The 24915-nt window shown below is 41.0% G+C and overlaps 1 protein-coding gene across 17 annotated transcripts in view; it reads left to right on the top strand.

The window, feature by feature from the left end:
- The window catches only part of PLCB4 (phospholipase C beta 4), a 329261-nt gene that overhangs the window by 216990 nt on the left and 87356 nt on the right, over positions 1-24915 (top strand). For all 17 annotated transcript variants that reach the window (XM_075925710.1, XM_075925708.1, XM_075925695.1 and 14 more), the window contains 11 exons: positions 1938-2019; positions 3284-3384; positions 4000-4057; positions 10382-10490; positions 13679-13889; positions 14460-14553; positions 15856-15935; positions 16411-16495; positions 21047-21137; positions 22093-22188; positions 23765-23865. In XM_075925710.1, the coding sequence (XP_075781825.1) occupies positions 1938-2019; positions 3284-3384; positions 4000-4057; positions 10382-10490; positions 13679-13889; positions 14460-14553; positions 15856-15935; positions 16411-16495; positions 21047-21137; positions 22093-22188; positions 23765-23865 (1108 nt within the window). The remainder of the gene's footprint in view (positions 1-1937; positions 2020-3283; positions 3385-3999; positions 4058-10381; positions 10491-13678; positions 13890-14459; positions 14554-15855; positions 15936-16410; positions 16496-21046; positions 21138-22092; positions 22189-23764; positions 23866-24915) is intronic.

The raw sequence follows: 24915 nt of genomic DNA, 5'->3' as shown, positions 1-24915 counted from the left end.
ACCCATTATTTCAAAACACATTATTTCAAATTCCGACGTCCCTGTAAGCCTCATTAAATGAGGAGTAAGAGACGTTTCGGAAGAGCGATTTATTTCTAAATAAGTGCTGCGTGTAGACAGTGCCAAATTGCAAAAACAAAGCTCTTTTGAAATTGACTTGAAATAAGCAACACAATTTGCATAGCCCATATTTTGAGCTGCCGGTGCTTTGTAGACGCACCCTTATTCAGCAGCAGCCAGAGCCCACCAGGCTCTGTAAATCTTCACTGGAACCTGTGCAGCACATTCCAGGCAGGACAGAGGGCTGTCTGGGATAGGCACTGCGTGCTTCAGGTGGTGCTGAGGACTGGCTGCCCTGGCCCCGCCCCTTGCACCCAAGACCTCCCCCTTTCTGGGAGTGCAGTGCCCACACACACACACACACCTTGCTCAGTGTCTCAGTGATTCTATCAGCTGTTGGCTCCCCTGCCTGCAACTAGCAATCCTGCACATCCTAGTGCAATGTTCCTCAAAGATAGAAAGGATTCAGTAGATAACATCTGAGATTTTAAAAAATGGATGCCTAAAGTTAGACTCCTCGGTCCCTACTTTGATAGGAGCTGTTGGGTGGGCAGCAAATTTGAAAATCAGGCCATTTATGTAAGTGCCTAAATATATACATAGGAGTCTAATTTTAAGCACCTGCTTTTAAAAAAAAACTTGACAAAAAATATTAATTTATCTTTGGCTGATCTTTATTTTATTGGTAGGCCGATATTTACCCAAGTGGCTCTAAGTGTTTTGGAGAACAAAACAACCCTTGATTGCTATGGGGACAAACAATGGCAACAGTGTATATCACATCTTTCACTTGTGTATTTACTTAGTGTCCATGATATTAATAAGAAGTCTCGGAAAATTCACTTGGTGATAGAAGGCTGCATATTTTAGTCATATTACTCTTGTGAAGTCTTTCCAGAGGCAATGCTCATGTTGGTTTATGAACATGTCCCTATGCCAGAGTATTTGTATCCACATCAGGACACCAAAGTAGGGGAGTAGTAACCCCCATGGTTTGGGTTCAACCCTTTAGAGAGAGAGGAAGGCTAGCTGTGACGTTTGGATCTAACGTTTATGAAGCTCATCTCAGGTAGAAGCAGAAATAGAACAAATGTCTTCACATCAATCAAATCAGATCTCAGAGTTGGATTTATTTTATTGCAAGTAAAAATGAGGCTCTTAGTCTAATGAATGGTGACATAACTCCTTCTTTTATACAAAGAAACCAAATTGGTCGAGGAGTTTGGAGGACGTGTCTCAGCTGAAGTGGGAAGGAAGCAAAAAGAGATTTTATTTGGTCTGTCCGGAGGAGGAAGAGCTTTGGTGGGAGCAGATTAGAGAACCTATCAAGGGAAGAAGGAACAGCAAGAAAAGAGTAACAACTCTCTGTGGGAGGAAGGTGGGATTGGTGAATAAATGAGGAATCAGAATTTGGAGAGGTTGGTATGGGGAGAAATGTCTTCAAAAGAAAGGAGAAAAGCAGCAGAGGAAAGAATGGATTTCCCTGCAGGATGGCTGGATGGATAGATTAGTAGGATAGAAGGGTGAGAATCACTCCTATGGGTGTAGCAGAAAAGCCTTAAGCCTAAAGTTGAGTTCCCTAATACTTACCTTGTTTGTAGATCCTGCTGCTTTTTTGACACAGTAACGTGTCTGTGGATCATGTTGAAAGCTGCCAACAGAACAATGTGTTGCCAGCTCATACTGAACAAACCTCTTCGTTCTTTGGGCAGATCCCTGTTGCATTAAACAGAGAGCAGGCATGTTGCTTCTGCTCTGTGGAAACTTACATCATTGTTACAACTGTGCTGGTACACAGCTGTCACTAGAAAAAAAGGAGTAAGAGACTGAAACTCATTATTTTAAAAGCGACTAATTGTTTTTCTCCCTTTCCTTAGTATTACCAGAACCTTTGCATCAGGTAAAACAGAAAAGGTGATTTTTCAGGCCCTTAAGGAGCTAGGCCTTCCCAGTGGAAAGGTATTTATCAATTTAAAATAACATTTGTATATTAAGAGATCATAGAACCTATCAGATGATATTGTTATGTGTTGAGTTGTTTGCGTCATGCGAAAAAACATGCCTTATGTCCTCAGACAGCTTTACACAAATGTTAGCTAGGATTTTTTTCTTATGTCTCAGTGTACTGAATATAAATATTCTAACGTTCATGTGATCCACGGATGGGGAACCTTTTTTGGGATGGGGCCACTGACCCACAGAAAAATAAATCAGGGGCCGCACATAAGTGAGAAAGTGAGGGGAAAAAAACCCTCATTGACGTGGCTCCCGACTAAGAAGGAGAAAGACACTCCCTACATTCCCCTCATACACTAACCTAGGGCCCAGGCTAGTAGATTTTGTGTGCTCCAGTCCCACGGGACAGTGGGGGCAAGAGGAGAGAGAGCACCAGCACAGGCACCCCCCTGCGGGGGCGGGAGGGAGCCCCAAGCCTTAGGGGCTCGATCCAGGCAAACCGAGAGCCACATCCGGCTTACAGGCCTTAGGTGCCAGACCCCTGTGGACTTCAAAAGGCAAAATAAAGACTGTGTCTTCGTTCTGTATTTACTTTTTATATATGTGTATTGGTTTTGTTTTTATTGTCATAAATAGACTTAATGTTCTGCGTCAGACTATAAGGCTGTGTCTACATTAGCACCCTTTTCCGGAAAAGGGATGCTAATGAGGCTAGTCGGAATTGCAAATGCCGCGGGGGATTTAAATATCCCCCGCGGCATTTGCATGAACATGGCTGACGCTTTTTTCCGGCTCGGGGTTTTGCCGGAGAAAAACGCCAGTTTAGACGGGATCTTACGGAAAATAAGCCCTTTTCCGGAAGATCCCTTATTCCTACTTTCAAGTAGGAATAAGGGATCTTCCGGAAAAGGGCTTATTTTCTGGAAAATCGCGTCTAGACTGGCGCTTTTCTCCAGCATAACCCCGAGCCGGAAAAAAGCGTCAGCCATGTTAATGCAAATGCCGCGGGGGATATTTAAATCACCCGCGGAATTTGCAATTGCGATGTGTCTCATTAGCATCCCTTTTCCGGAAAGGGGTGCCAATGTAGACACAGCCCAAGCGTGCCAAACAAATTTGGAACAAGAACAAAAATTAGAGCTCTTTTCAGAAAACATAAATAAAGCCATGTGCACTGGGCAAAGGTTACTAATATTCTTCTAATACTCAGACATGCTGATAGAGAATAAACCAGCTTTTGCTAATCAACCTTTACGTTTCTTTTCAGAATGATGAAATTGAACCTTCAGCTTTTACTTATGAGAAATTTTATGAACTAACACAAAAGATATGTCCTCGTACGGACATAGAGGAACTCTTTAGAAAGATGTAAGTTAAATTCAACTAATTTTAAATTGTTTTACTATCATTTTAGTCTATTTCTATTATTATTGGTACAATACTGAACATTGTAAAGAATTCCAAACTTTGACTCCTAATACCATGTATAGTATTTGCAGACCAAGTCACAACTGCCTTTTCTTACCCGTTTCCTCCCAAATTATTAATGTAAAAGTTCATTCTGTATTTTAGAGGAACTTTTACATGAGTTAAAGGAAGCACCTGGAACTTTTTTTGCATTGGCTTTACTAACTACCTATAATTTTAACCTGCTCCTTAAGGTTATTAACACAGTATGTAAACTAACTAGATTAAACAAGAAGTCTAAAAGTTTGTTCAATCAGATTCTTTTCAAATGGAGGACTTACATGTTGTTTTCTAAATTAAACCTGTTAAATCATATTGAGAAGAGAGGGTATTATACTGTAGCAAGTATAGACAGTTTGTTTACCTTGACAGTGTCTGTTCATTTTGAGAATACACAGCTACATCAGTGTTAGGAAACTAGAAGGGTTAGAAAGTATCAACAATGTCAACATGTAAATCATACCTACTGTAGCATCATATATGAAAACTTACTTTTTCTAATAAATTTCTTTTCAGCAATGGAGACAAAACTGATTATTTAACGGTAGACCAATTAGTGAGCTTTCTAAATGAAGTAAGCTTTTTCATACATTAACTACCATACAAGTTTGTCTGCAGTGGCTTGCTTCTTCCAGTCTTCTCATTGCATGTTTCATGCCATCATTTGCTATGCTTCTGATCTGCTGATCTTTTCATTATGGCAGTATCCAGGTGCAAAAATCAGCTCCAACCTTATATGTTCTTTTGCTTTCTCTGTGTTGGCTTTGCGGATTGCTTCTGTTGATTACTTGCTGTGGCGTGAAGCTATTGTTGCATATGTTTTATAAATGTTATACTGTTATATACAATGTAATTTCAACTAAACTATACTCATTGTTATGAGCAATTATTTTACTTTTAGGCATCTCATTGAAAAACAGAAACATGAAGTGGGCTTTTATATGCAGTAGTTTGATTCTCCACTATGAATTTTTTTATCACGAATCTATGGGTCATACACATTTTAATGGATCATATGTGATTCTGAAAATATTAAAAGTATGAAGGATAGAAGGAAATGTATTGGCAGCAGTATTTCTAAAATGCACCTTTATTAGCAAGATAAATGAAGAGTATGCAGTGTTCCTTCAATCTAGTATCTAAAAAATCACTTTATTAATGTGTGCTATTTTGTTCCATTTCAAAAGCATATTAAGATGTGAAAATATGATTCCTGAAACTACACACCACTTAGGTGAATTTGACAGAATTTACTTGAAATAAATGAAGTATTATGAACACCAGTAATTCCTCAGCTTTCACATCTCTAAACCCTTTTTCCCAATAGTAGAATTATATTATTTCTGCATAGAGTCTTTGAGGGAACAATCTAAGTACAAACTTATAAAAAAATCAAAACACCACAAATTGCTATTTTCTCATTTCTTTGTGCAGAAATGTAAACATCACCCATGTCTCAATCTAAGAGCATGTGCAAAAGAGAGAGCCCTTTTGTTCTCCGTTTAAAAAGCAGTATAATGCCTTATTCATCACCAACAGTGACCCAAGCATAGAAAAGTTTTTTTTAAGAAGTAACAGTTTTACCACTGTCTAGTGGACTATGCCTATGGAGTACACCACACTCATTGGCTGCCCCAGATTATATCCTAATCTTGCAAACAAATATACACAGCTGTGAATAGTCCACTCGCAATCCACAGTTATGAAGTTACGCATGTGTGCAAGAGCTGGGCTGTGATTGGTATGTGTGACTAATCCACACTTCTGAGTGATATAAAATTACTCTGTCCTAATGCTGGTGTGGACGGTGCTACATCAGCAAGAGAGCTTTTCCCACTGACATAGCTACCACTGCTTGTTGGGGGATGGATTAATTAAGTTGACAAGAAAGCTCTCTCCTTTCATCGTAGAGTGGCTGTGCTAGGGAGCATACAGCTGCATCAGTTCTCTCGTGTCATCACAGCCTAAGTAGCTTTAATGTGTTGGTCGTGATGTGTAAGTGCTTAAGTGGCTTGGAACCGAAATACTTAAGACGTTATCTGCTTCTCCCTTCGCGTATGGCCAGCCCTCTCTGCAGTCAGCACAGGTGCTCAAGCTGGAAAGCACAAAAGCTTATTGAAAGAAATGAAGTAGGTGAGGCAATACCATTTATTATGCTGACTTCTCTTGTGGAAGGAGACAAGCTTTCACAGTGTCACAGAGTTCAGAAGTCTACGTGTCTGCTCCACACGCTGCACGATGATGCAGCTGTGCCGTCGCACCGGGTCCGGCAACAGAATACAAACAGCTCCAACAAGCGGCACTAGCTTCACCACTGGGAGCGTGGCTCCTGCCGGCCAAGTGCTGTCCTCAGCAGTGCTTTAACATACGTTGTTCAGGGAGGTATTTTTTCATACCCCTGAGCATCACATGTTTTAACCATGAAAGTGACCCTATAGACAAAGCCATAGACCTAGGAAGGTCTGTCACAGGTAGATACAAAGTGGAACCGATTGTTAAGCATCAGCGTTGTTAATACGTTTCCATGAACACCGCTGCAGTCACAGAACAGAGGAGGGGGTGAGTGGGTTGTAGACTGGTGAAAGAGATGGAAAGGCAGAGTGCAGATTTCCTTTGAGGATGGGGGCCGTGAGGCCAGGTATGAAGTGATTGTGTCACATTTGATATGGTAGGTTTGGGTCTTCAGCTCGTTTTTCTACGTGAATTACTTCAAGAGCGTAGGGATTGTCTCATTTCACCCATATTTGAGGGGGAGCATAGGAAAGAAATCTTTCCAGCAAAGGCACTGGCTTTATTTTTTCTCAGGGGTGCTCTCCCTCCACTCAGTCCCATTTCACCCTCCACGGCCTGCCCTCACTCTGCCTCTTCCCTGTTCCTGCTCCACTCGCTCCATTGCCACCTCACTGCTCTCTGCCCACCCTTCTCTAGCTGCCACAGGGCTGATGGGTGACACTGCTGAACAGCTGTGTCTGGGGGGTGCTCACGCCCCAAGCAACCATGGAATCAGCACCTATGTTTTCCTGAACTCCATCTTCTGGCCTTCACACAAACTTCCCAAACTCACCAAGCAAAGCTCTGCACAAACCATGAGACAACTCGGCAGTGCCATGCCCTGCCCTGCGGGAACAACAGATGCAAAAACTGCAGATAGCTCTCCACTGCAACAATCAATACCCCTCCAAACGCACCTATTAAAAACAAGAGGAGATACAAGCGCCTCTCACGCCATGTGGTGTCCCTCATCCTGCACATCATTAGGCCCAATAACAGCTACATGGTTGTAGATGTGCCCTAACTCTCCTTTATTCTGTGGTTGCAGAGATGTTAATGACCAACTTCATTTTGAATGGTCCTTTGAACATGTGCTTAAAAATCTTCTCTACCTATGGTTGCCAGACGGTTTCAACAAAAATACCGAACACACTTGACATTACATCACAATCTACATTACATCTTATTTAGAAAATAACGGACATTTATATTTTCTCAATTTGTTTCCCAAACAGAAAGCTCAAATACTGGACTGTCTGGTTCAAAACCGGACACCTGGCAACCCTAGCTCTGCCTTGTACTTAGCTGTGACACCGATTATGTCTTCTAGAACTGAAGAGCTCTATGTAATTCACAGCTATGTGTGTCTCACCAGCGGAAGCTGGTCCAATAAAAGATAAGATGTCACTCACCTTGTCCCATCCATGTCCTAGAACCTACAAGGCAACTGCAGTACTAAAAATAATAAAATTAGTATCATTATAAAAAAGCCGTGGCTGGTGACAGGGCAGTCTTAGGGAGGGGACCTGGATTGTTAAATTTGTTCCCCCTTTGTTACAAAATAGCCTAAATTTGGTGAGCTTCCAGACTTGTTACAACAGCAGTTTTTTATACGGTTTTTAGTGATGGATGAGGGTATATTCCTAGATGGGTATGATTTGGGAGTGAGGCTTTTCTGGCCTCTCTTTTTTTTTTTCTGTTATCCGAGGTAAATTACTGACTCCATTTTGACTGTTTAATGCTAGCAGCTGACAGTTCATTTATTTGTGTATCATTATTAATGCTAGGATTTTTATAAGACTAATTATCATCAGCCACTCAGCAGTTCTGTGTGTATGTTCTTTTTTCAAGTTAAATCCAAGGAAAAAGAAAAATAATAGAGAAATGAAATAGGCCCCATACTACTAAGAGTTGCTCCTGCTGTTTGACAGCCATAGATTTTAGCTTTGGCATACGTGAGTAATTATCAAAAGTAGTAAATTAGTACAATCTGGCCTGAACTCTGGCTTTCTCCTGGGAAAAGAGTAAGATGAAATGGGATAATGGATCCTTCTTGTTTAGTAAGTTTCCTTTTTCTGTTTTAATAGAAAGGGGCTATTATTTGTGCTGGGCCTCATAAATCCCAATAATCGAACTGGCTTCTTGCAAATCATGAGTTGTTTCACAAGACAGCAAGTATTAACTGGCTAGGTAAATGGTGCCCATATTTGTAGAGAATCCATTTCTTCCTTCTTTCCCTTTCCAAAGTAAACAGGTAACTGTCTAGTTCTCGCCTCTCTCCCCCCCCCCCCAAAAAAAAAAATGATTTCACCCTCTTATTGTTAAGGAACATCTGGCAGAAAGAAATGGATCCTGTCTTAACATAGTATCTGGAGCAATCAATAGTCGTTTTGGTGGACATATGTGATTAGTCCCAGGAACTTTGTGAGTTTGATATTGATCAGCTATGTTGTTTTACATTATGAATTCCCTGTGCCAACAAACTCACTAGCATTAACATTCATGCTGGAGATCCTACTTGACATTATTTTTTCAAAAATCTCACAAACTGTCAAGTTCTGTTAGAATTTTTTAAATTAAACTTAAGAGACCTATATTTTGCCTAAATGAAAACAAAAACAAGATAATGAGCAATGATCATGATGACAACAACAAAAACCTTACGGTTAGTTCTGTTCAATAATTTCTTCGCTGTGACTGCTATGAAGTGTTGTTTGCCTTCTCCCCTTTATTTTCTTTCTCCATGTTACCTCTGTTTGATTGACGATTATCCATGAAAGAGAAAAGTGGGGTAGAGCTCTTGTCTTTAATAAGAGCCTCCTCTCCGCTTTCTTTCAGTTGTTTCAAATGATGCGTTTTCACTAATGGTGCAAAGCTTGTCACGTATGATTACAGGTGGCCGGCTGTACTGTTGCATGCTAGTGTTGTGCTCCTAAGAGATGCTTAGCAAGGTGTGTCTTGCATTCAGCTGCTTACATTTCATATTTCATCTGAGATTTACCTGAATATCCAGAGATCCAACATGTGAATTTAACTGTTATACTTCAAATGTTGTAGATTGTCAGTAGCATTAAATTGAAGAATGCTTCATCAACTGCATGATTAAATTGGCATTAGTTGTAATTTCTTAGAATTATCCAATCACACATGCCAATGTGTTGGTTGTAAGGAACAGATCAGGTTGCTTTTTTTTTTTTTTTTTTTTTTTTTTTGATTGCACACTGCTTGATCCGAACAGAATACCAAAATATTTGTATATAAGGAATTACAGCAAATGCTCTTAGTACCTAAACCATGTACATCCCACATTGTCCACTCCTAAATTATTGGTCAACAATAGGGGGTGGCCCATATTACATTTGTGAATGTAAATTACAGCATCAAACCTGCACCTACCTGGGTAAAAGATGCGTCCATGTTCATATTTGTTTGTTTTTGCTTTTGCATCTGCTTACATGCCACTATTCAGTTGAATTATGTTTTTAGTTTTTTTTTTATGGAGAATCAGGCGCACAGTGTGCAGCTCCAGTGCAGTGTGAACAAAAGTGAAAATCGCATTGCACATAGCCAAATGATGGAGTCATGAATTAGGCCTTGAGAGATTTATTGGAAGTCCCTGATACCTCAATTGCCTAGTTCAAGAAATATTTGTGTATGGTACAGCTTGAACCTCTCTAATCTGGCACTCTCTGGTCCAGCAAAACCTATGGTCCGGCATGATTTTAGTTAGCCGGCTGGCCTCTTATCCTGGGTGTGGATAAGTTTCCCTCGGTCCCATAAAGGTTTTTACAGCCAACGGTCCTGGTTCTCAGTGTTCTGTGCCATTATGTAGCTTTAATTTACCCCTAATTGTCTTCTAAGAGCCAATAAGCAGGAGAAGTGTTGACCTCCAATGGTTCAGTATATTTTCTGGTTCTGCACCAGTAAGGTCTTGAGGGTGTCGGACTGGAGAGATTCAACCTGTATTATAAAATCCCTGCATCATTCATTACTATGAATTTTGGGGTGATACTATGGAGATTATTTTAATAATTTACATATTTCCTCTATGATCCTACATTGATTTTTCAGCAAGTTGAGTGCCCCAGTATTTATATGATTCATAGAAATAATTAACACCCAGTAACATATTTCTAAATGCAGGTTCCACGTAGAATATTAGTAGCAATTTTTTATTTTCTTAATGTTTATTTTAGTCATCTGTATTGATGCAGACACAAGTTTTATGAGGGGATAATTACATTAACATCAGTCAGACCCATCAGTTTGCATGACTTACCTAAAAGATTTCTGGCAAAGGAAGAGGATTTACCTGTTACTAAAGGATCTGCTGTTAATTGTCAAAATTTTATTGGCACAGAGGCCACATGAGTTATTTTATTGTAATGAGTAAATAGCAATAAAATATGTTATATGATTGCACTGGAGTATTTTCCTGTGCAAACTGCCTGTGTTTTTCATAGATAACTAGATGTAAATTTGTATAATGCTGAAGTTACAATTGGGATATTCTGTAAGTTTTAGTTTTAAAAAATTGTCCTCCTCTTTCTTTCTCGTCTGCAGTAATGACATGCTCTTGATGCTGCTAAATTATGTCCTGCTAAATTATGTTATTTTCTAACCTTAGCATCAACGAGATCCTCGTCTGAATGAAATTTTATTCCCATTCTATGATTCAAAAAGAGCAATGCAGATAATTGAGACATATGAGCCAGATGAAGATTTGAAGAACAAAGGTAAACACAGCAGGAGAGGGGACATCTGTACATCAAAAATTAATACAGGTTGGACCTCCTTGGTCCAGCACCGTCAGGACCTGACTGGTCCCAAGCAAGAGAATTTGCTGGATCAGGGGAGGTTTGCCACTGGCTCTCAAGGCTGCCCTAGCAGGCACCCTGCCTCGCCTCCCTAGTAGAGGCTCTGACTCCTGACACGGCGCTCCGGCCCTGCGCATCTGGGAGCAGCCACAGGACTCCAGCACTGGGGCTGCTGCAGGGCTTCAGCCCCGGCCCTGCGCTCCAATGGGCTGCTCCGAGGATCTGGCCCCATGCTGCCGTGGGGCTTAACTCCAGCGCCACACTCCTGGGGGTTGCCGTGGTGCTCCAGCCCTGTGCTCAGGGAACTACTGCAGGGCTCCGGCCCCAGCCCCGCACTCCAGGAAGCTGCCGGAAGGCTCTGGTCTTGTGCTGCAGTGGGGTTCCCACCTCAACCCTCCTTCCCTCAGGCTCCCAGGCTCTCTGATCCAGGAGCATCCGTCATTCTGTTGGATGATGGATGTTGCCAGAACAGAGAGTACTGGTGTTTGGAGGTACAACCCATACCACATTTCCTCAAATTTTAAAAAGCACCTTAATGACTTAGGGTCCTGAGCCCCATTGATCTTGAGGCCAGGTTTACAAGATCTGGTATTAGGGATATAAAAGATTAACCAGTTAGCCAGTAAGCCTCACCCTTGACTTACAGCTTCCTGGTTCAGGTTAACTGGTAGGGGCTAGAGCCGCTCCCCACCTGGCTCCCTGGGAGTGAGGCCAGCAGCTCCAGCCCCCCAGGACCCACCAGAGCATCCCCTGTCCGTGGCCTCAGGTTACATGCTGGCTTCCCAGGGGCCGGCAGGAGCTGCTGACCCTACTCCCAGGGAGCCAGCTGCAGAGCCTGCAGCACGTAGAACGGCTGATTTTAGCGGTGACATGGTTACATTTTTAACTGCGTTTTTACATCCCACATTGGTACAACTACATCAGTAAAGGGTGTGAAAAATCCCCTAATGCTTGGTGTAGATAGCATTACGTTCATGGAAGGGCTTGGTCTTTTGGCAGAGCTGCTGCCTCTCCTGGAGGTGGTTTAACTATGCTGACAGAGATGCTCTCCTGTTGGCATAATAGCCTCTTTACTGAAACGCTCTAGCAGTTCAGCTGCACCGCACATTTCAAGTGTAGACCTGCCCTAAGCAGTGACTGAGACACTTGGACCATTTTTTACTCTTTGCTCTTTTTTGATACTCAGGCGGGTACTCAGTTACTGCAATTAAGGGGGACCAGGATAGACTCTTTAGGTCCCCACTTTAAAATATATCATTGCACAGGTCCATAGTAAAATGCTGTGTAGGACACTGCAAGATTCATAGTTTTCTTGAAGTTATGGATGAGAATTTTGAAGTTTCCAACTCTGTTGGGAGAATAGCTTATTTTGTTTTCCTCTCTATACGTACAAAATGTTCTCCCTATTAATTTCCTGCTCTTGTTGTTAACCTGATCATATTGGTCACACGTTTAATGCAATCCTGGGTCTACTGTCCAGATGCCAGCATATATCAGATGTTTTCCCAAAAAGCTTAAGGTGTAATGAAAATAATTTCAGAAAAACTTACACCTATGTTTTGGATGGGCAGAAATTAACACAAATCAGTAGTTTATGAAGACAGGGATTTTGCTGACAAGAAACTGTATGCAGAAACTGATGAAGGCATCAGCTTCTATGCTACTTTCACATTTGTTCAGGCACTCATTGAGTCATAGTAGCAACTTGAGCCTATTGTTTTAATTCTTACCTTCTTTATTAGTTCTGGTGCAGTGTACACAGATATGGAATGTCTCCTGCGGAAAAATGGATGGGATTTTGTCTGATGTTGCTTTTTCCTTGTTGGGGTTAATTCATGCGGGTTTCACCCCATTGGAATTAGTTGGGGAAGGGAAGGAATTAGCCCCAGAAGTTATGAATCGCAAACATAGACAGGGCATTCATCCAGTTTTAAACCACACAGTCCTCTTGTCTGGTGGTTTGTCAGCATGGAGACAAAATCAGACTACATTTTGTCCGGTATGACACGGGGATGATATTTTGAAAATCATCAGTGTGATGCTGAATGCAACATCCATATGAGGTCATGCCAGCAGGCGTGGGTTCCCACCAATCCTGGAAATACTATGGTTCTATTATTTTGGGAACGCCAAATATCCACCAACTTTTCACAGTCTTACATTTTTTTTCCTCCAGACTAATCACATGCCATGCTTGGAGCCTCTTTGCTCTGTTAGTTTAAAGTTCATAGGGGGGAAAAATAGTTTAAATTTCTCTGTAATTTTTTTTTCATTTAATCCTAAGTTAAAACCACCTGAGAGGATTTGATTGTAACCGAAAATGAGCCCCAAGTGAGAATTTTTCACAAAGTTATGAGCAAGTGCAAGTTGCGGGTTTGTCGAAACAAATAGGTCATGTGAAATAAAACAAAATTAGATACGCTGTGACCTATCCCTGGCTAATAACAGAGCTCTGATGTTTGACATTAAGACCCATGAACTTCAATTTAAAATTGTGTTAAAATTATGTAATATAACTAGTTAAATGGTTCCTTCCTCCCCCAGATTGTTTTTAGCACGAGGCCATTTTTTAAATAGTTGTCACAGACAGATTCTAATCTGATTTACACCAGAATCTGTCCCCTCATCTTTTACAATTTTTGAAGCACAAAACAAAAAGAGGGGAAAGAAAACTTAGTATGAACACTGTGGTCAAAGTTACTCTCACACAATAAGTCCCATTGTGTGTACAGTAACTTTCAATATTCCATTTTCTAACATGGCTTTGTTTGTACCAATAATGTTTTGGCTTTCATTGTTAGGAAGATAATCTCTTGTGTGTATTTCAAACTGTTGGATGATTAGCAAAAGTCCTGAACCTTCCATGTTTTGGAAATACATCCAAAATAAATTAACTTTGTAGAGCATGCTAATAAAATCTTTGGAGTCTAGGTTTTGAGAATCTTGTATTTAAATTGCTATTGTTAATTTTCCTTCATCTGCTGTTACAACATACCAGCACCTCTTTTTGGTGACAATGTCTGTGATATTTCAACCACTGTAATGATCTCTAATCTCTGCAAGAATACAGGGGGGAAAACCCCATAAAGCTATTTTTTTCCTTCCAGGTCTCATCTCAAGTGATGGCTTCTGCAGATATTTGATGTCAGATGAAAATGCCCCAGTCTTCCTAGACCGTTTGGAATTATATCAGGAAATGGACCATTCTTTGGCTCACTACTTCATCAGTTCCTCCCACAATACCTATCTAACAGGCAGGCAGTTTGGCGGGAAGTCTTCTGTAGAGATGTACAGACAAGTGCTTTTGGCTGGTTGCAGGTTGGAATATAGGATAATGGATTTTATACTTAATATTGTTTCAGGGAAATCAAATGCTTCATGTTATGTACCTCGACAATTCCATATGAATATAAGAAATATGATGAATATAAAAATATAAGTAAAATTATTTATTTTACAAAAACATGGAAATGGTAGCGCCGTTAGGAAATTGCAGTATCATGGGGGAAGATGTAGGGTGTGATTTTTTGCATTTCAGAGGGATTTGTGCTGTGTAATTAAGTGAATCTGCATTTACATGGATATCAGTTTATGACTTGCTGTTGTACTACTTGCAGTACATAAATGTGGTAAATCCAAATTCACTAATCAGAGTGCTAAGGTGATAAAAAAAATTCATTTTGATATTTTATGCTTCCACAGATTGAAAAGGAAAGAGTTTGTGTATTACTCACAGCGTAAGAGGAATTGTATTGCATCTGAAATTGCATTGTTATTTACTCTAGCCTCTGCTCCTGAACAAGACAGATTGCTTGGAGTTTCTTTCAATAGCTTCATGTATTTAATGAAATATTGTGAAAATTGACATATTTATTATTGGGTTATTAGATGTGTTGAACTGGATTGTTGGGATGGAAAAGGTGAAGACCAAGAGCCAATAATAACGCATGGGAAAGCAATGTGTACAGATATTCTGTTCAAGGTAGAATTTATACGTCATTGACAACTTCAAATGTATAAGTCAAACTTTAAGCCCAAATCTTCTCAACAATACCTGAACTGGGAAATTCAGCTGTTCTCAAACTGTGGGTTGGGACCCCAAAGTGGGACACAACCCTGTTCTAATGGGGTCACCAGAGCTGGTGCTGGGACCAGGAGCTGAAGCCAAAACCTGAGCCCCACCACCTGGGGTTGAAGCTGAAGTCCAAAGGTATCAGTCCTGTTTGGCAGGGCCCAGGTTACAGGATCCCTCTTCCTGGGGTGAAGCTCTTGGGCTTTGGTTTTGCTCCTCCCCCCATCTGCGGTGATGGAGTTTGGGCTTTGGTTTTGACCCTTTACCTGGGGTTGCGAGTCTTAAGTGGACTCGGGCCTCAATCCCCCTTCCTCGGGTCATGTAGTTATTTTTGTTGTCAGAAAGGGGGTCATGATGCAGTGACCGTTGGGAGCTGCTGAGCTAGCAAGTAGGGAACTCCGCAGAGAAGACTGACTCCTACCCCACGACACGGCGTGGCTGGTGCAGCATCCTGATGGAATGAATGATTCATATTGGGATCCTTCCAATGCCCCAAACTCCTTAACAGCTTGCTGCTGCCTCACTGCCTGTTCCCAGCCCCCTCTCCATGAAAGCCTGTGGGGAACTCGCTCAGGCATTCCTGCTGACCGGGGACCAAAAGGAGCCAGCGAGTCAAAAGGACACGGGGATCCTGGCTGCTATCAATGCCGAAGGACTGGTGGGAGAGGCTAGCCCCCAGCCCTGCCCTTTCAGCGTGAGTCCCTGCCCCTTCTGGGAGCACGGAGCCAGCCCCAACCCATTGCCAAGTGGCCCGGCAATTCTGTCCCCACTGCACTCCGGTCCTCTGCATAGTCTCTCCATGTCCACTACTCTTACGAACTGCAGAACCAACACTGGCATTTCTACCCCGGGTATGTCTACGCGGCACGGCTAAAGTCTAATTAATCTACGCAACTTGAGCTGTATCAATTGCGTAGCTTTAGTCGAAATAGCTGAATTTGGCTTTTGGCGCTGTCTACACTGCAGGAAGTCGAAGGAAGCGCTCTCTTCCTTCGACTTCCCTTACTCCTCGTGAAATGAGGGTTACCATGAGTCAGAGTAACATTATTTTTACTCTAATTTTTACATTAATGCCAGCTTGACATTATTTTTTAAAAAAGGTTTGTAGTGTAGATGTGCGCTATGTTATTCTGAAATAGCACTGTTATGTAGATGTATCCCGTGATTGCAGCTCAATGTGTTTTACATGAACATTTTCTTTACATTTTAAAGGATGTCATTCAAGCCATTAAGGAAACTGCTTTTGTTACATCTGAGTATCCTGTGATCCTCTCATTTGAAAATCACTGCAGGTATAAAAATCTTCATTTTTTAATAGTGCAATGAAAGAGTAATTATACTGATGATAAAATACATATTAGTTCAGATTTACTTCAAAATTTTGTGACTGGATTATGCAGATAAAATAGATTAGATGGTACTATAAACTTGATTCAGAGATGTTTGTTTTAACACACAGGTTAAGTTTCTAGTTTGTTTTAATAATGCTGTGATACAACTGTGAATTACATGAGAAGTTTACATTAGCTGGCTATTTAAATCATCACATTAGTTTGATCTAAATAAATTCATGCTTTTCCATTATATTAGTTCAGTTTTTATAAACAATTAAAAGTACTATAAGCTTTGCAATTATATGAAATATTTGTATTAATTCTGTATCAACATTTTTGGTTGATGAATGATGGCTTTGGTGGGGGTTTTTTTGTTGGGGTTTTTTGAGAGCGAAAGAATCTTCAAAAATTAACTAATGTCACTTTTTCCCAGCAAATACCAACAGTACAAGATGTCAAAATACTGCGAAGATTATTTTGGAGATCTCCTTTTGAAGCAACCTCTAGAAACACATCCAGTATGTCTCCTTAAAAATTGTGTTTCCATCATGTATTCATTTTATTTTAGAGGTATAATAACTTGGGGTCACATCACCAATAGGAGTGAAACTTATGTATACCTGGGCCTGTGTTTTCAAACCTTACTGTTGATTGGAGTTTCTCAAGGTATGTCTACACTACCCTCCTATTTTGAAATAGGAGGGTAATGTAGGCATACCGCAATTGCAAATGAAGCCCGGGATTTGAATTTCCCGGGCTTCATTTGCATAAGCGGGGCGCCGCCATTTTTAAATCCCCGCTCGTTCGAACCACGTGCCGCGCGGCTACACGCGGCACGAACTAGGTAGTTCGAACTAGGCTTCCTAGTCCGAACTACCGTTACTCCTCGTGGAATGAGGAGTAACGGTAGTTCGAACTAGGAAGCCTAATTCGAACTACCTAGTTCGTGCCGCGTGTAGCCGCGCGGCAAGGGGTTCGAACGAGCGGGGATTTAAAAATGGCGGCGCCCGGCTTATGCAAATGAAGCCCGGGAAATTCAAATCCCGGGCTTCATTTGCAATTGCGGTATGCCTACATTACCCCGCTAGTTCGAACTAGCGGGGTAGTGTAGACATACCCTCAGTTTGGGGATGTCCAAATTGTCCTTAACTGGCTTATTTGATTTCTTCTGCACAGGGCTTGGAGAACCATGTCTTTTTCTTGAGTGGAACAGGGCAGCCTGCCATATAAAACAGACCAAGTGTAGTGCCTGAGCTTGTGACCAGTGATTTTCATTACCTCACCTACGTTGTCTCTCTGTAATTACTTGTCATTAGTTCTAATGAATGCTTATACTGTATTATACTTTTCAGCTACTAAGTGGCACCGTGTGCAAAAATCTTATTTAAACAGATCTCAGCCATATCTAGTAGAGGATTACAGGGTCTAATGGTGAACATGTCTCATGAGAATAAGCAATCTCTGTGGGCAGTCCATAGCCAGCACAGAAGAAAATGGCATCAGGAGTACACTAAGAACAGAAACAGAAAGAACAAAGCAAAACAGTGTAGACAGAAAGAACAGCAACAAAGTTTGCAGGATCTCCTCAACATGCCACTCTACCATGCCAGTGTTGACACATCTTCACAACGGATTTTTTGTGTGTGCAAGATTTCAGATTGCAAACAAATGCGAAGAAGCTGGAGATATTCAAGTACCTAATTTATGCTTCAAGGAAGCGAGCAAAGCATATCTTTAAATCCTTTGACTTTACTGCAGACTATCACAAACATACTATGAAAGGGTTCTGGTTATGTTTCGTGCATACTTTATATCTCAGAGAAATGTAGCTTCTCAAAGAGAATGTGTTTGTGAGAGATTTCAAGAACTAGGGAAAATGTTGACTATTTTATAGGAGCTCTGTGTACATTGGCTTAAAACTGTGATTCAGGGAATGCAAAACATGGAAATATCAAACACGGGCTGGCTATTGGGTTAACAGATAAAAACCTTTCAAGGCAACTAAAACTGAGGAAAGATTTCATTCTAGTCATAGCCATTTAAATAGCAAGATGGTCTGAACTAGTGAAACCTAGGGAAACTTGACAGACTTTAAAAACTGGTGTTAAATTAGAAACTGCAAACATTTGGACATTAAAATTCATAATCATAAAACCCCTGAGGCAAGGAGAGAGAACTCCCAGGCAAAGAGAGACAGGTCCAGCCTACATGGCTGGGTACTAGGTGTGGAGAAAGTCGTATCTCACTATGATGCATGTCCAGCCAAAGGCACATGGTGTAATAAATGCATGAAATATGGACATTTAGCAGCTGTTTGCCATACCAAAGAAGTCAGAGAGTTGACTAAGATCACAGATAACTAAGAGCCATTGTTTCTGGTGTTTGTGATGACATAGAGCCCTGCAAATCTGCGGATATCCTCTTTATGTCTTGATCCATGGATGCAGTTGCATTGTTTACTATCTTTGCTGATTGTGGATTGGATCCAGCTGCACATTTTTGTATCTATGCTGGGCTGTAGACATAGAATCTGCTTGGGTGGTGAACTTGCAAATTCATGGCAAGACTATTGATAGTAAAATTGACTCAGGAGCTGATGTCACAGTCATCTCAGAAGAGACGTGCGATCACTTTCAACCCTTCTCAGAGTGAAGTCACCTGACGCAGCTTTGACTAGTCCTGGAAGTACACTGAATAGCAAGGATCATTTTACCACAGAAACAACTTACAAAGGTAAAAGCTATGCCTACAGAGTTCATGCGATCAAATGATCAAAGATGAACAACCTTCATGGCCACAGCAGGCCAGCCATGATGGGCTCAGGGAGAAAGGTGGAAGGACTTGATGATATTGGATCTCTGAGAGGCTGTTCAGTGCAAATCATCTTAAGAGAAAATGCTGGACCATACAGTGTACTAGTTGAAAATTTGTGGAAATTCAGAAGACACCGTTACCTACTTGTTTTGATCAGTTTTTCTAGGTTTATAGACATGATGTGCTTGAAAGACATAGATGGTCACAGTGTTACCAAGAAGATAAAGTGCATTTTAGCTCATTTTATTTATTCAAGAATAACTGGTGATGGGCGACAGACCACACAGTTCACAGAATTTAAGTCGCTCTGAACAAAATGAGATTTTGATCATATTACTAGCAGCCTACATTACCTATAAGCAGATGGAGAGGCTGAGAGAGCTGTGCAGACTGCCAACAAAAGCCAACAGCAGAAAGATTGGTCCTTGCATTTCTGAATTACAGATCCACATCACTAGAAGCTATTGGCTGGATTCCAGCATACCTCCTGATGAGAAGGTAATTCAGCCCTACTCTTCACCTTTGGAAAAGAAGCTATTTCCAAAATGGACAGACATGAAAAGAGTAGCCAAATCATATAAAAAGCCTACATGAGCTCATGAACATTTTTTTTTTACAACAAATGTTACTCAGAACTTCCAGGTACAGACCCTGATGGCCATCTAGAAATGGAGATGGTCCATGGAGATCGAGAAAAAGGATGGAAAACATCGGTTGTCCTTAAATTAAACCAAAAAAAAAAAAAAGAAGAATTTGCCATCATATAAAATGTGATCATAGCTGTTGTTAGAGAATTCAAAAGAAACGGTTGACATCCCCAGAAAGAATAATCAACAATACAAATGCTACAGATAGTGGGTGCAGAAAAAGAAGATTCCAAACTGACCACAGCCTGTCTTTACAAGTAATGGACAGGCAGATGCTAAACTGTATTGTGCTGTTCAGCTAGTAAGAGGCACTGTGTAAAATGCCTTATTTAAATTAACCTCAGTCATATGTGACAGATCTAATGATAAATGTATCTGGGGTGTACAAGCAAGCTCTGTAACCAGTCCATATCTGGTACAGAAGAACATGACAGAGGCAAAGTGATAGATCTGCCTTAAGACGTGCATGGTCTTAAGTAGGAAGAGTGTAGTGCTTTCAGATGTTTCTTGTATCTCATGCTTTGTGGTCCAGACTAAGCTTTGGAATCTGGGCTGACATGAGTGCTGTATTAGGAACTTGAATAGGATGAACAGCTCTCAGCAGAAGTGGCAACTGGAGGACCAGGCAGGAGAATGAGAAACCACATGCATTCCACTCTTGTACCTAGCCAGGGGAGCATTCCTAACAGACATGGCATTCTGATATTCTACCTTGGCCTGACCTTTTATTTTCTAGGGTCTGCATCTGCACTTCCAGGGCTTTGCACAACTCATTCAAACTCTCTAGCAGCAGCCACCAAATCCACAGACAGCCACTGCATATCTGCAGATCTCCGATGCGGATACCCACAATTAATTAGTGCAGCTATTGGAGAACTGTGGATACGACAAAAAGGGCTCTCTATGGATATTTCTCTCCACTCGGCATTTACCAGAGAGCAGGGTTGGGGTGCTTCTGCAGAGAAGCATGGGCTAGGCAGAGTGCTTGTCTTGCCGTGCTCCGCCATGCGCCCCAGGAGTGCCTGGCAGGGGAAAGTGGGACAAGCATCCCGAGGGGATACAGACACACACACCCCTCCTGAGAATGAGGCACTGCAAAACGGCTTGCTGCTGTGGAGGTGTGGCTGCAGATGCAGACACACATAAATATTTTATTGCTGCAATGTGAAATCCTGAGCAGAAAAAAAAGAGAAGCAAATGGCTTTTTCAGTGTCCTTGCCTCCTGTTGGTATTATAATGTAATTGTTATTTCTGTTCTGAAGCATTCAGAGCTTTTTATTGTGTGTGTTCCGTTACAGGAATATGAGACGAGAAGGCGTTTTCAAGTGATCCTATAAGCATCCTTGAGCAGAGAGAGTAGGATCCCATGCTTCCATTTGGGGGTGGGGAGAGAGGGATGGTCTCAGAGGAAGCAGAAGTCCTCCTTTTATATCATTGCCGTCATCTTGCCCTAAATGCACAGCAGCCCCTCTGCATTTCTGCTTAGTTAATGCCCTTAGCTCGGGCAGTGCCTAAATGCCACATTCCAGCCCAATTTGTGCAGCCAAAAGGTTAAATGAGACGCTCGTTGCAAATCATGCTCAATAAGCCCTTTTCTCCATTTTGCAGCTTGAACCAGGTAGACCCTTACCATCCCCTAATGACCTCAAAAGAAAGATACTCATAAAGAACAAAAGGCTGAAACCTGAAGTAGAAAAAAGTGAGTAAAGTTCATTAAACCTTTTAAAGTGAAACAGCAGTGTGCACCTTAGGTCGCTGAACGGCGTTCTACCGAACTTTCCAAAATGAAAAATGTTTGAATAGGCTGTACATTCCCTATCCAAGACATTTTCTTTTCACCTGTATTTCAGATCTGTGTACTTTGTATGCATATGTAGAGAGCATATCTGCATGCTTGCAATAGAACCCTTGGTCATAATGTGACAGTTCACACTAAAATGTAACCCGGATGGGATCTGTGGCAGAGCAGGTGTGCTCTCACTGTTGGGTTTTTCTCTCCTGCCAGGGTGAACTAAAACAGAAATGGAATTTCAAATGACTCTTCTGTTCTTGACAATCGTAACATCCTTCTGCTGGGCATGTTGGGATATTCATGGTTCCTAATATGACCACACTGATTGGCCCTTTGAAACCAGTGTCTAAACTCCCATTGACTTTTGTGGCACAAGATTGGCTCATACAGCCCAACTTACAAGCACCATTCTGAAACAACATAAGGGTGCTGCGCTAGGTTGCGGTAAAATTCCCATTTGAGTATGGGATGTAGAATCAGGTGATGAAAGTGTTCAGCCATCTGTTACCCGGGACATGCCCAAAGCAGTAATGCACTTGATCCAGAGGCTGTTGAAGTCATAGAAAGATGCCCCTTGACTTAGCTGGGTATTGGATCAAGCCTGTATTGACTGCCTTTTTTTGATCCAGAATTAGTAATAACTGTTTTATCAAACTATAGCAATGAGTCTCAAGTTCTTTTGTTAACCTTTTGGTACTGAGCACCCATAACGTCCATTAAATTTAAGCCCCGGCAGAAACAGGTCCTGGTTATTTAGGATTTTCTTCATGTAATTGAATTAAAATATTTGAATAAGAACCATTTGTTACTTGAATAACTTTTATTTTCTCTCTGATGTTTTTTACTATTATTTTTTAAACAGAACAGCTTGAGGCTCTGAAAAGTATGATGGAGGCTGGGGAAACAGCTCCCCCTGTAAATATCCTAGAAGATGACAATGAGGAAGAAATAGAAAGCGGTGAGGATTTTATAAGGTGTTGTTTGCATGCTGGAAAAGGAGAGAGGTGTACCGAGAGATGTTTGCTGCTGAATCTCAATATAAGCCTTTTAATGTAACTGCTTTATTTTAGCCTGCCATATCCTCTCACGCACTGTAGGGCTTCCCACGTGCAACATAAACTCCTAAGTCAATTTATTTGTTCAGATTTTAAATAGTGACTCTGTGAACTTGAAGCACACACAAAATTCAATATATAAACACGTTAGAAATCAAATTAGACTACAGGTTGAACCTCTCTAATCTGGTACCCTTGAGACCAGACCAGTGCTGAACCAGAGAATTTGACAGCCTATGGGAGGTCAATATTATCTATTGGCATTATCAACATTTCCATTGCTTACTGGGCATTTAGGGGTACATTAGAGCTAAATAACAGCAAAGAACACTGAGAGCCAGGGCTAGTGGCTGTAAACAAACTTTATTGGACTGCAGGAAAGTTGGCCACACCCATGATAATTGGACATCTGTCTACCTAAAATTGTGCCAGACCCTGGATGTTGCCAGACCACAGAGTGCTGGACTAGAGAGGTTTAACCTGTATTAGAAAAAGAAGTTGCATTAACCCTTGTATGTCTCATCTTTCATTGCATTGTCTGCACTGCTGTTGCCTTTGAAACATGATTCTGCTTTAGAACCCATTTATTTTTGTTCATTTGTTTCTTTGCATGGGTAGGTTGTATAAAGGGGGTAGGGTAATACAACAGCAAAAATACGTGGAGGGAAAGCAGCAATTAAAAGGGCTGCAGAAAAAAGCAAAGCAGAATGAAGCTGTGAAGATATATGTATTGCAGTTGCATTTACATAGATGGGCAAGTCAGATGTGTTAGTTTGCGTATTTTAACCATTCGGTAGTTGAGAGAAGAGCATTGTGCAGCATCCAGGAGGTAATTGTAATTATTGTAATGCTGCTGGGATTTTACTGTAGTATTAATTATGGGTTAGGGCATCTGGAAACTTGGATAGGCATCTTTTTAAAATATTTAAATCCAATTAGATAAATACATTTTTTAAATGACTAAATGGTCTGTACATAAGAGACCGTATTGGCTCCTCTGAAGGCACTAAGAATTTGTTTTAAAAAAAGGCAGATATCCATGGATAAAGGGGAATGGATAAAAGGAAAGAGAGTGGGTGTAAGCATATGAGAATTTTAGTGGTGGCACCAAAAGTAGTGAATTTATATTTCAAGTGACTTGTCTTCATTTCATTTTTTCTACCCCAGGCCCATGATTTTTGCATTTTCCTGTGACAAGTTCATGACTTTTCCAAGATCTCTTATTTCTCAATATCTGTTTGACCCACAGATTTATTCTTACACTCCATCTTACTGAATGGGAGCTAGTTACTACATACAGTAAAAGCTAGTAAACCGAGAAATCTGAAGGACTTATTTTAAACTTTTTGAAATCTTTCTACTGCCTTAGTTTTACTCATTTTAGAAAATGAGCCAGTTCACACTGATCTGATGGTTTTTGCACTGGTTCCTGCTGCTATGGTTTGCACACTCATTTCCTTCCTTTTCTTTGTGGTGTAGCTGACCAAGAAGAAGAAGCCCATCCAGAATTCAAATTTGGAACTGAGCTTTCTGCAGATGAATTGAGTCAAAAAGAAGCTATTGCCAATAGTGTCAAAAAGGTAGGCTTGCTTTTTGCCTGTACTCTTGTTGGAAGGTTTTTCCATAGTGTTGTCTTTTATTTTTTCCATAAGGATCATACTATGTGCGAGTCATAGGAGAAAATACAGGCGTGTAAAGAGAATCACACCGGGATTTTTCTTGCAGTTATCGATGCTTACATTCACAGTGACATAAAATGTATCACGCCAAAACCTGCTGTGCTTATGCAAACAATACCTTATTCAAAACAATTCAAGCTTATACCTGGGACATCACAGTGCACAGACTACAGGATTAGGCCAAAAATTGTTAGACACAGCTGCAAAGCGATTCCTGCATACATAACAGTCCCTGGCTATGAATTACGTGTCACATCTTAAGAGCCATACTATGGGGAGTATATCCATTTCTCCATATCGTTACTACTCCTGGCATGGCCTCAGCACATTCCTTATATCCAAGACTTCCTCGGTTATTTTTGTACGATCACTACCACTACCACTTGCTGTGCATTTATGAAAGAGTGAAATATGGTAGCAGGAAAATACCCTCAGCAGCAAAGAATAGTTCTGGGACCGCCGCAGGCAGATGGCAAAAGGGTATATTCTTCTCTGGCACTTATCTTAGTAATTTGACATTCTGTACTTGGTTGAAAGAACACTATTTGGTATAGCACTTGTCCATCATTCAATACTATTATTTATTAGTTCCCATAATAAAAAAGTTATTTATTAGTTCCCATAATAGAAGAACTAGAGGACACCAAATGAAGTTAATGGGTAGCAGGTTTAAAACTAATAAAAGAAAGTTCTTCACATAGTGTGTAGTCATCTTGTGGAACTCCTTGCTAGAGGAGGCTGTGAAGGCTAGGACTATTACAGAGTTTAAAGAGAAGCTAGATAATTTCATGAAGGTTAGTTCCATAAAAGGCTAGTAGCCAGGGGATAGAAATGGTGTCCCTGGCCTCTGTTTGTCAGAGGCTGGAGAAGGATGGCAGGAGACAAATTGCATGATCATTGTCTTCGGTCCACCCTCTCTGGGGCACCTGGTGCTGGCTAGTGGGCTAGAAG

The sequence above is a fragment of the Pelodiscus sinensis genome, chromosome 3, assembly GCF_049634645.1.
Source record: "Pelodiscus sinensis isolate JC-2024 chromosome 3, ASM4963464v1, whole genome shotgun sequence".
Taxonomy (NCBI): Eukaryota; Metazoa; Chordata; order Testudines; family Trionychidae; genus Pelodiscus; species Pelodiscus sinensis.
This window is presented reverse-complemented; position numbering and strand designations above follow the sequence as displayed.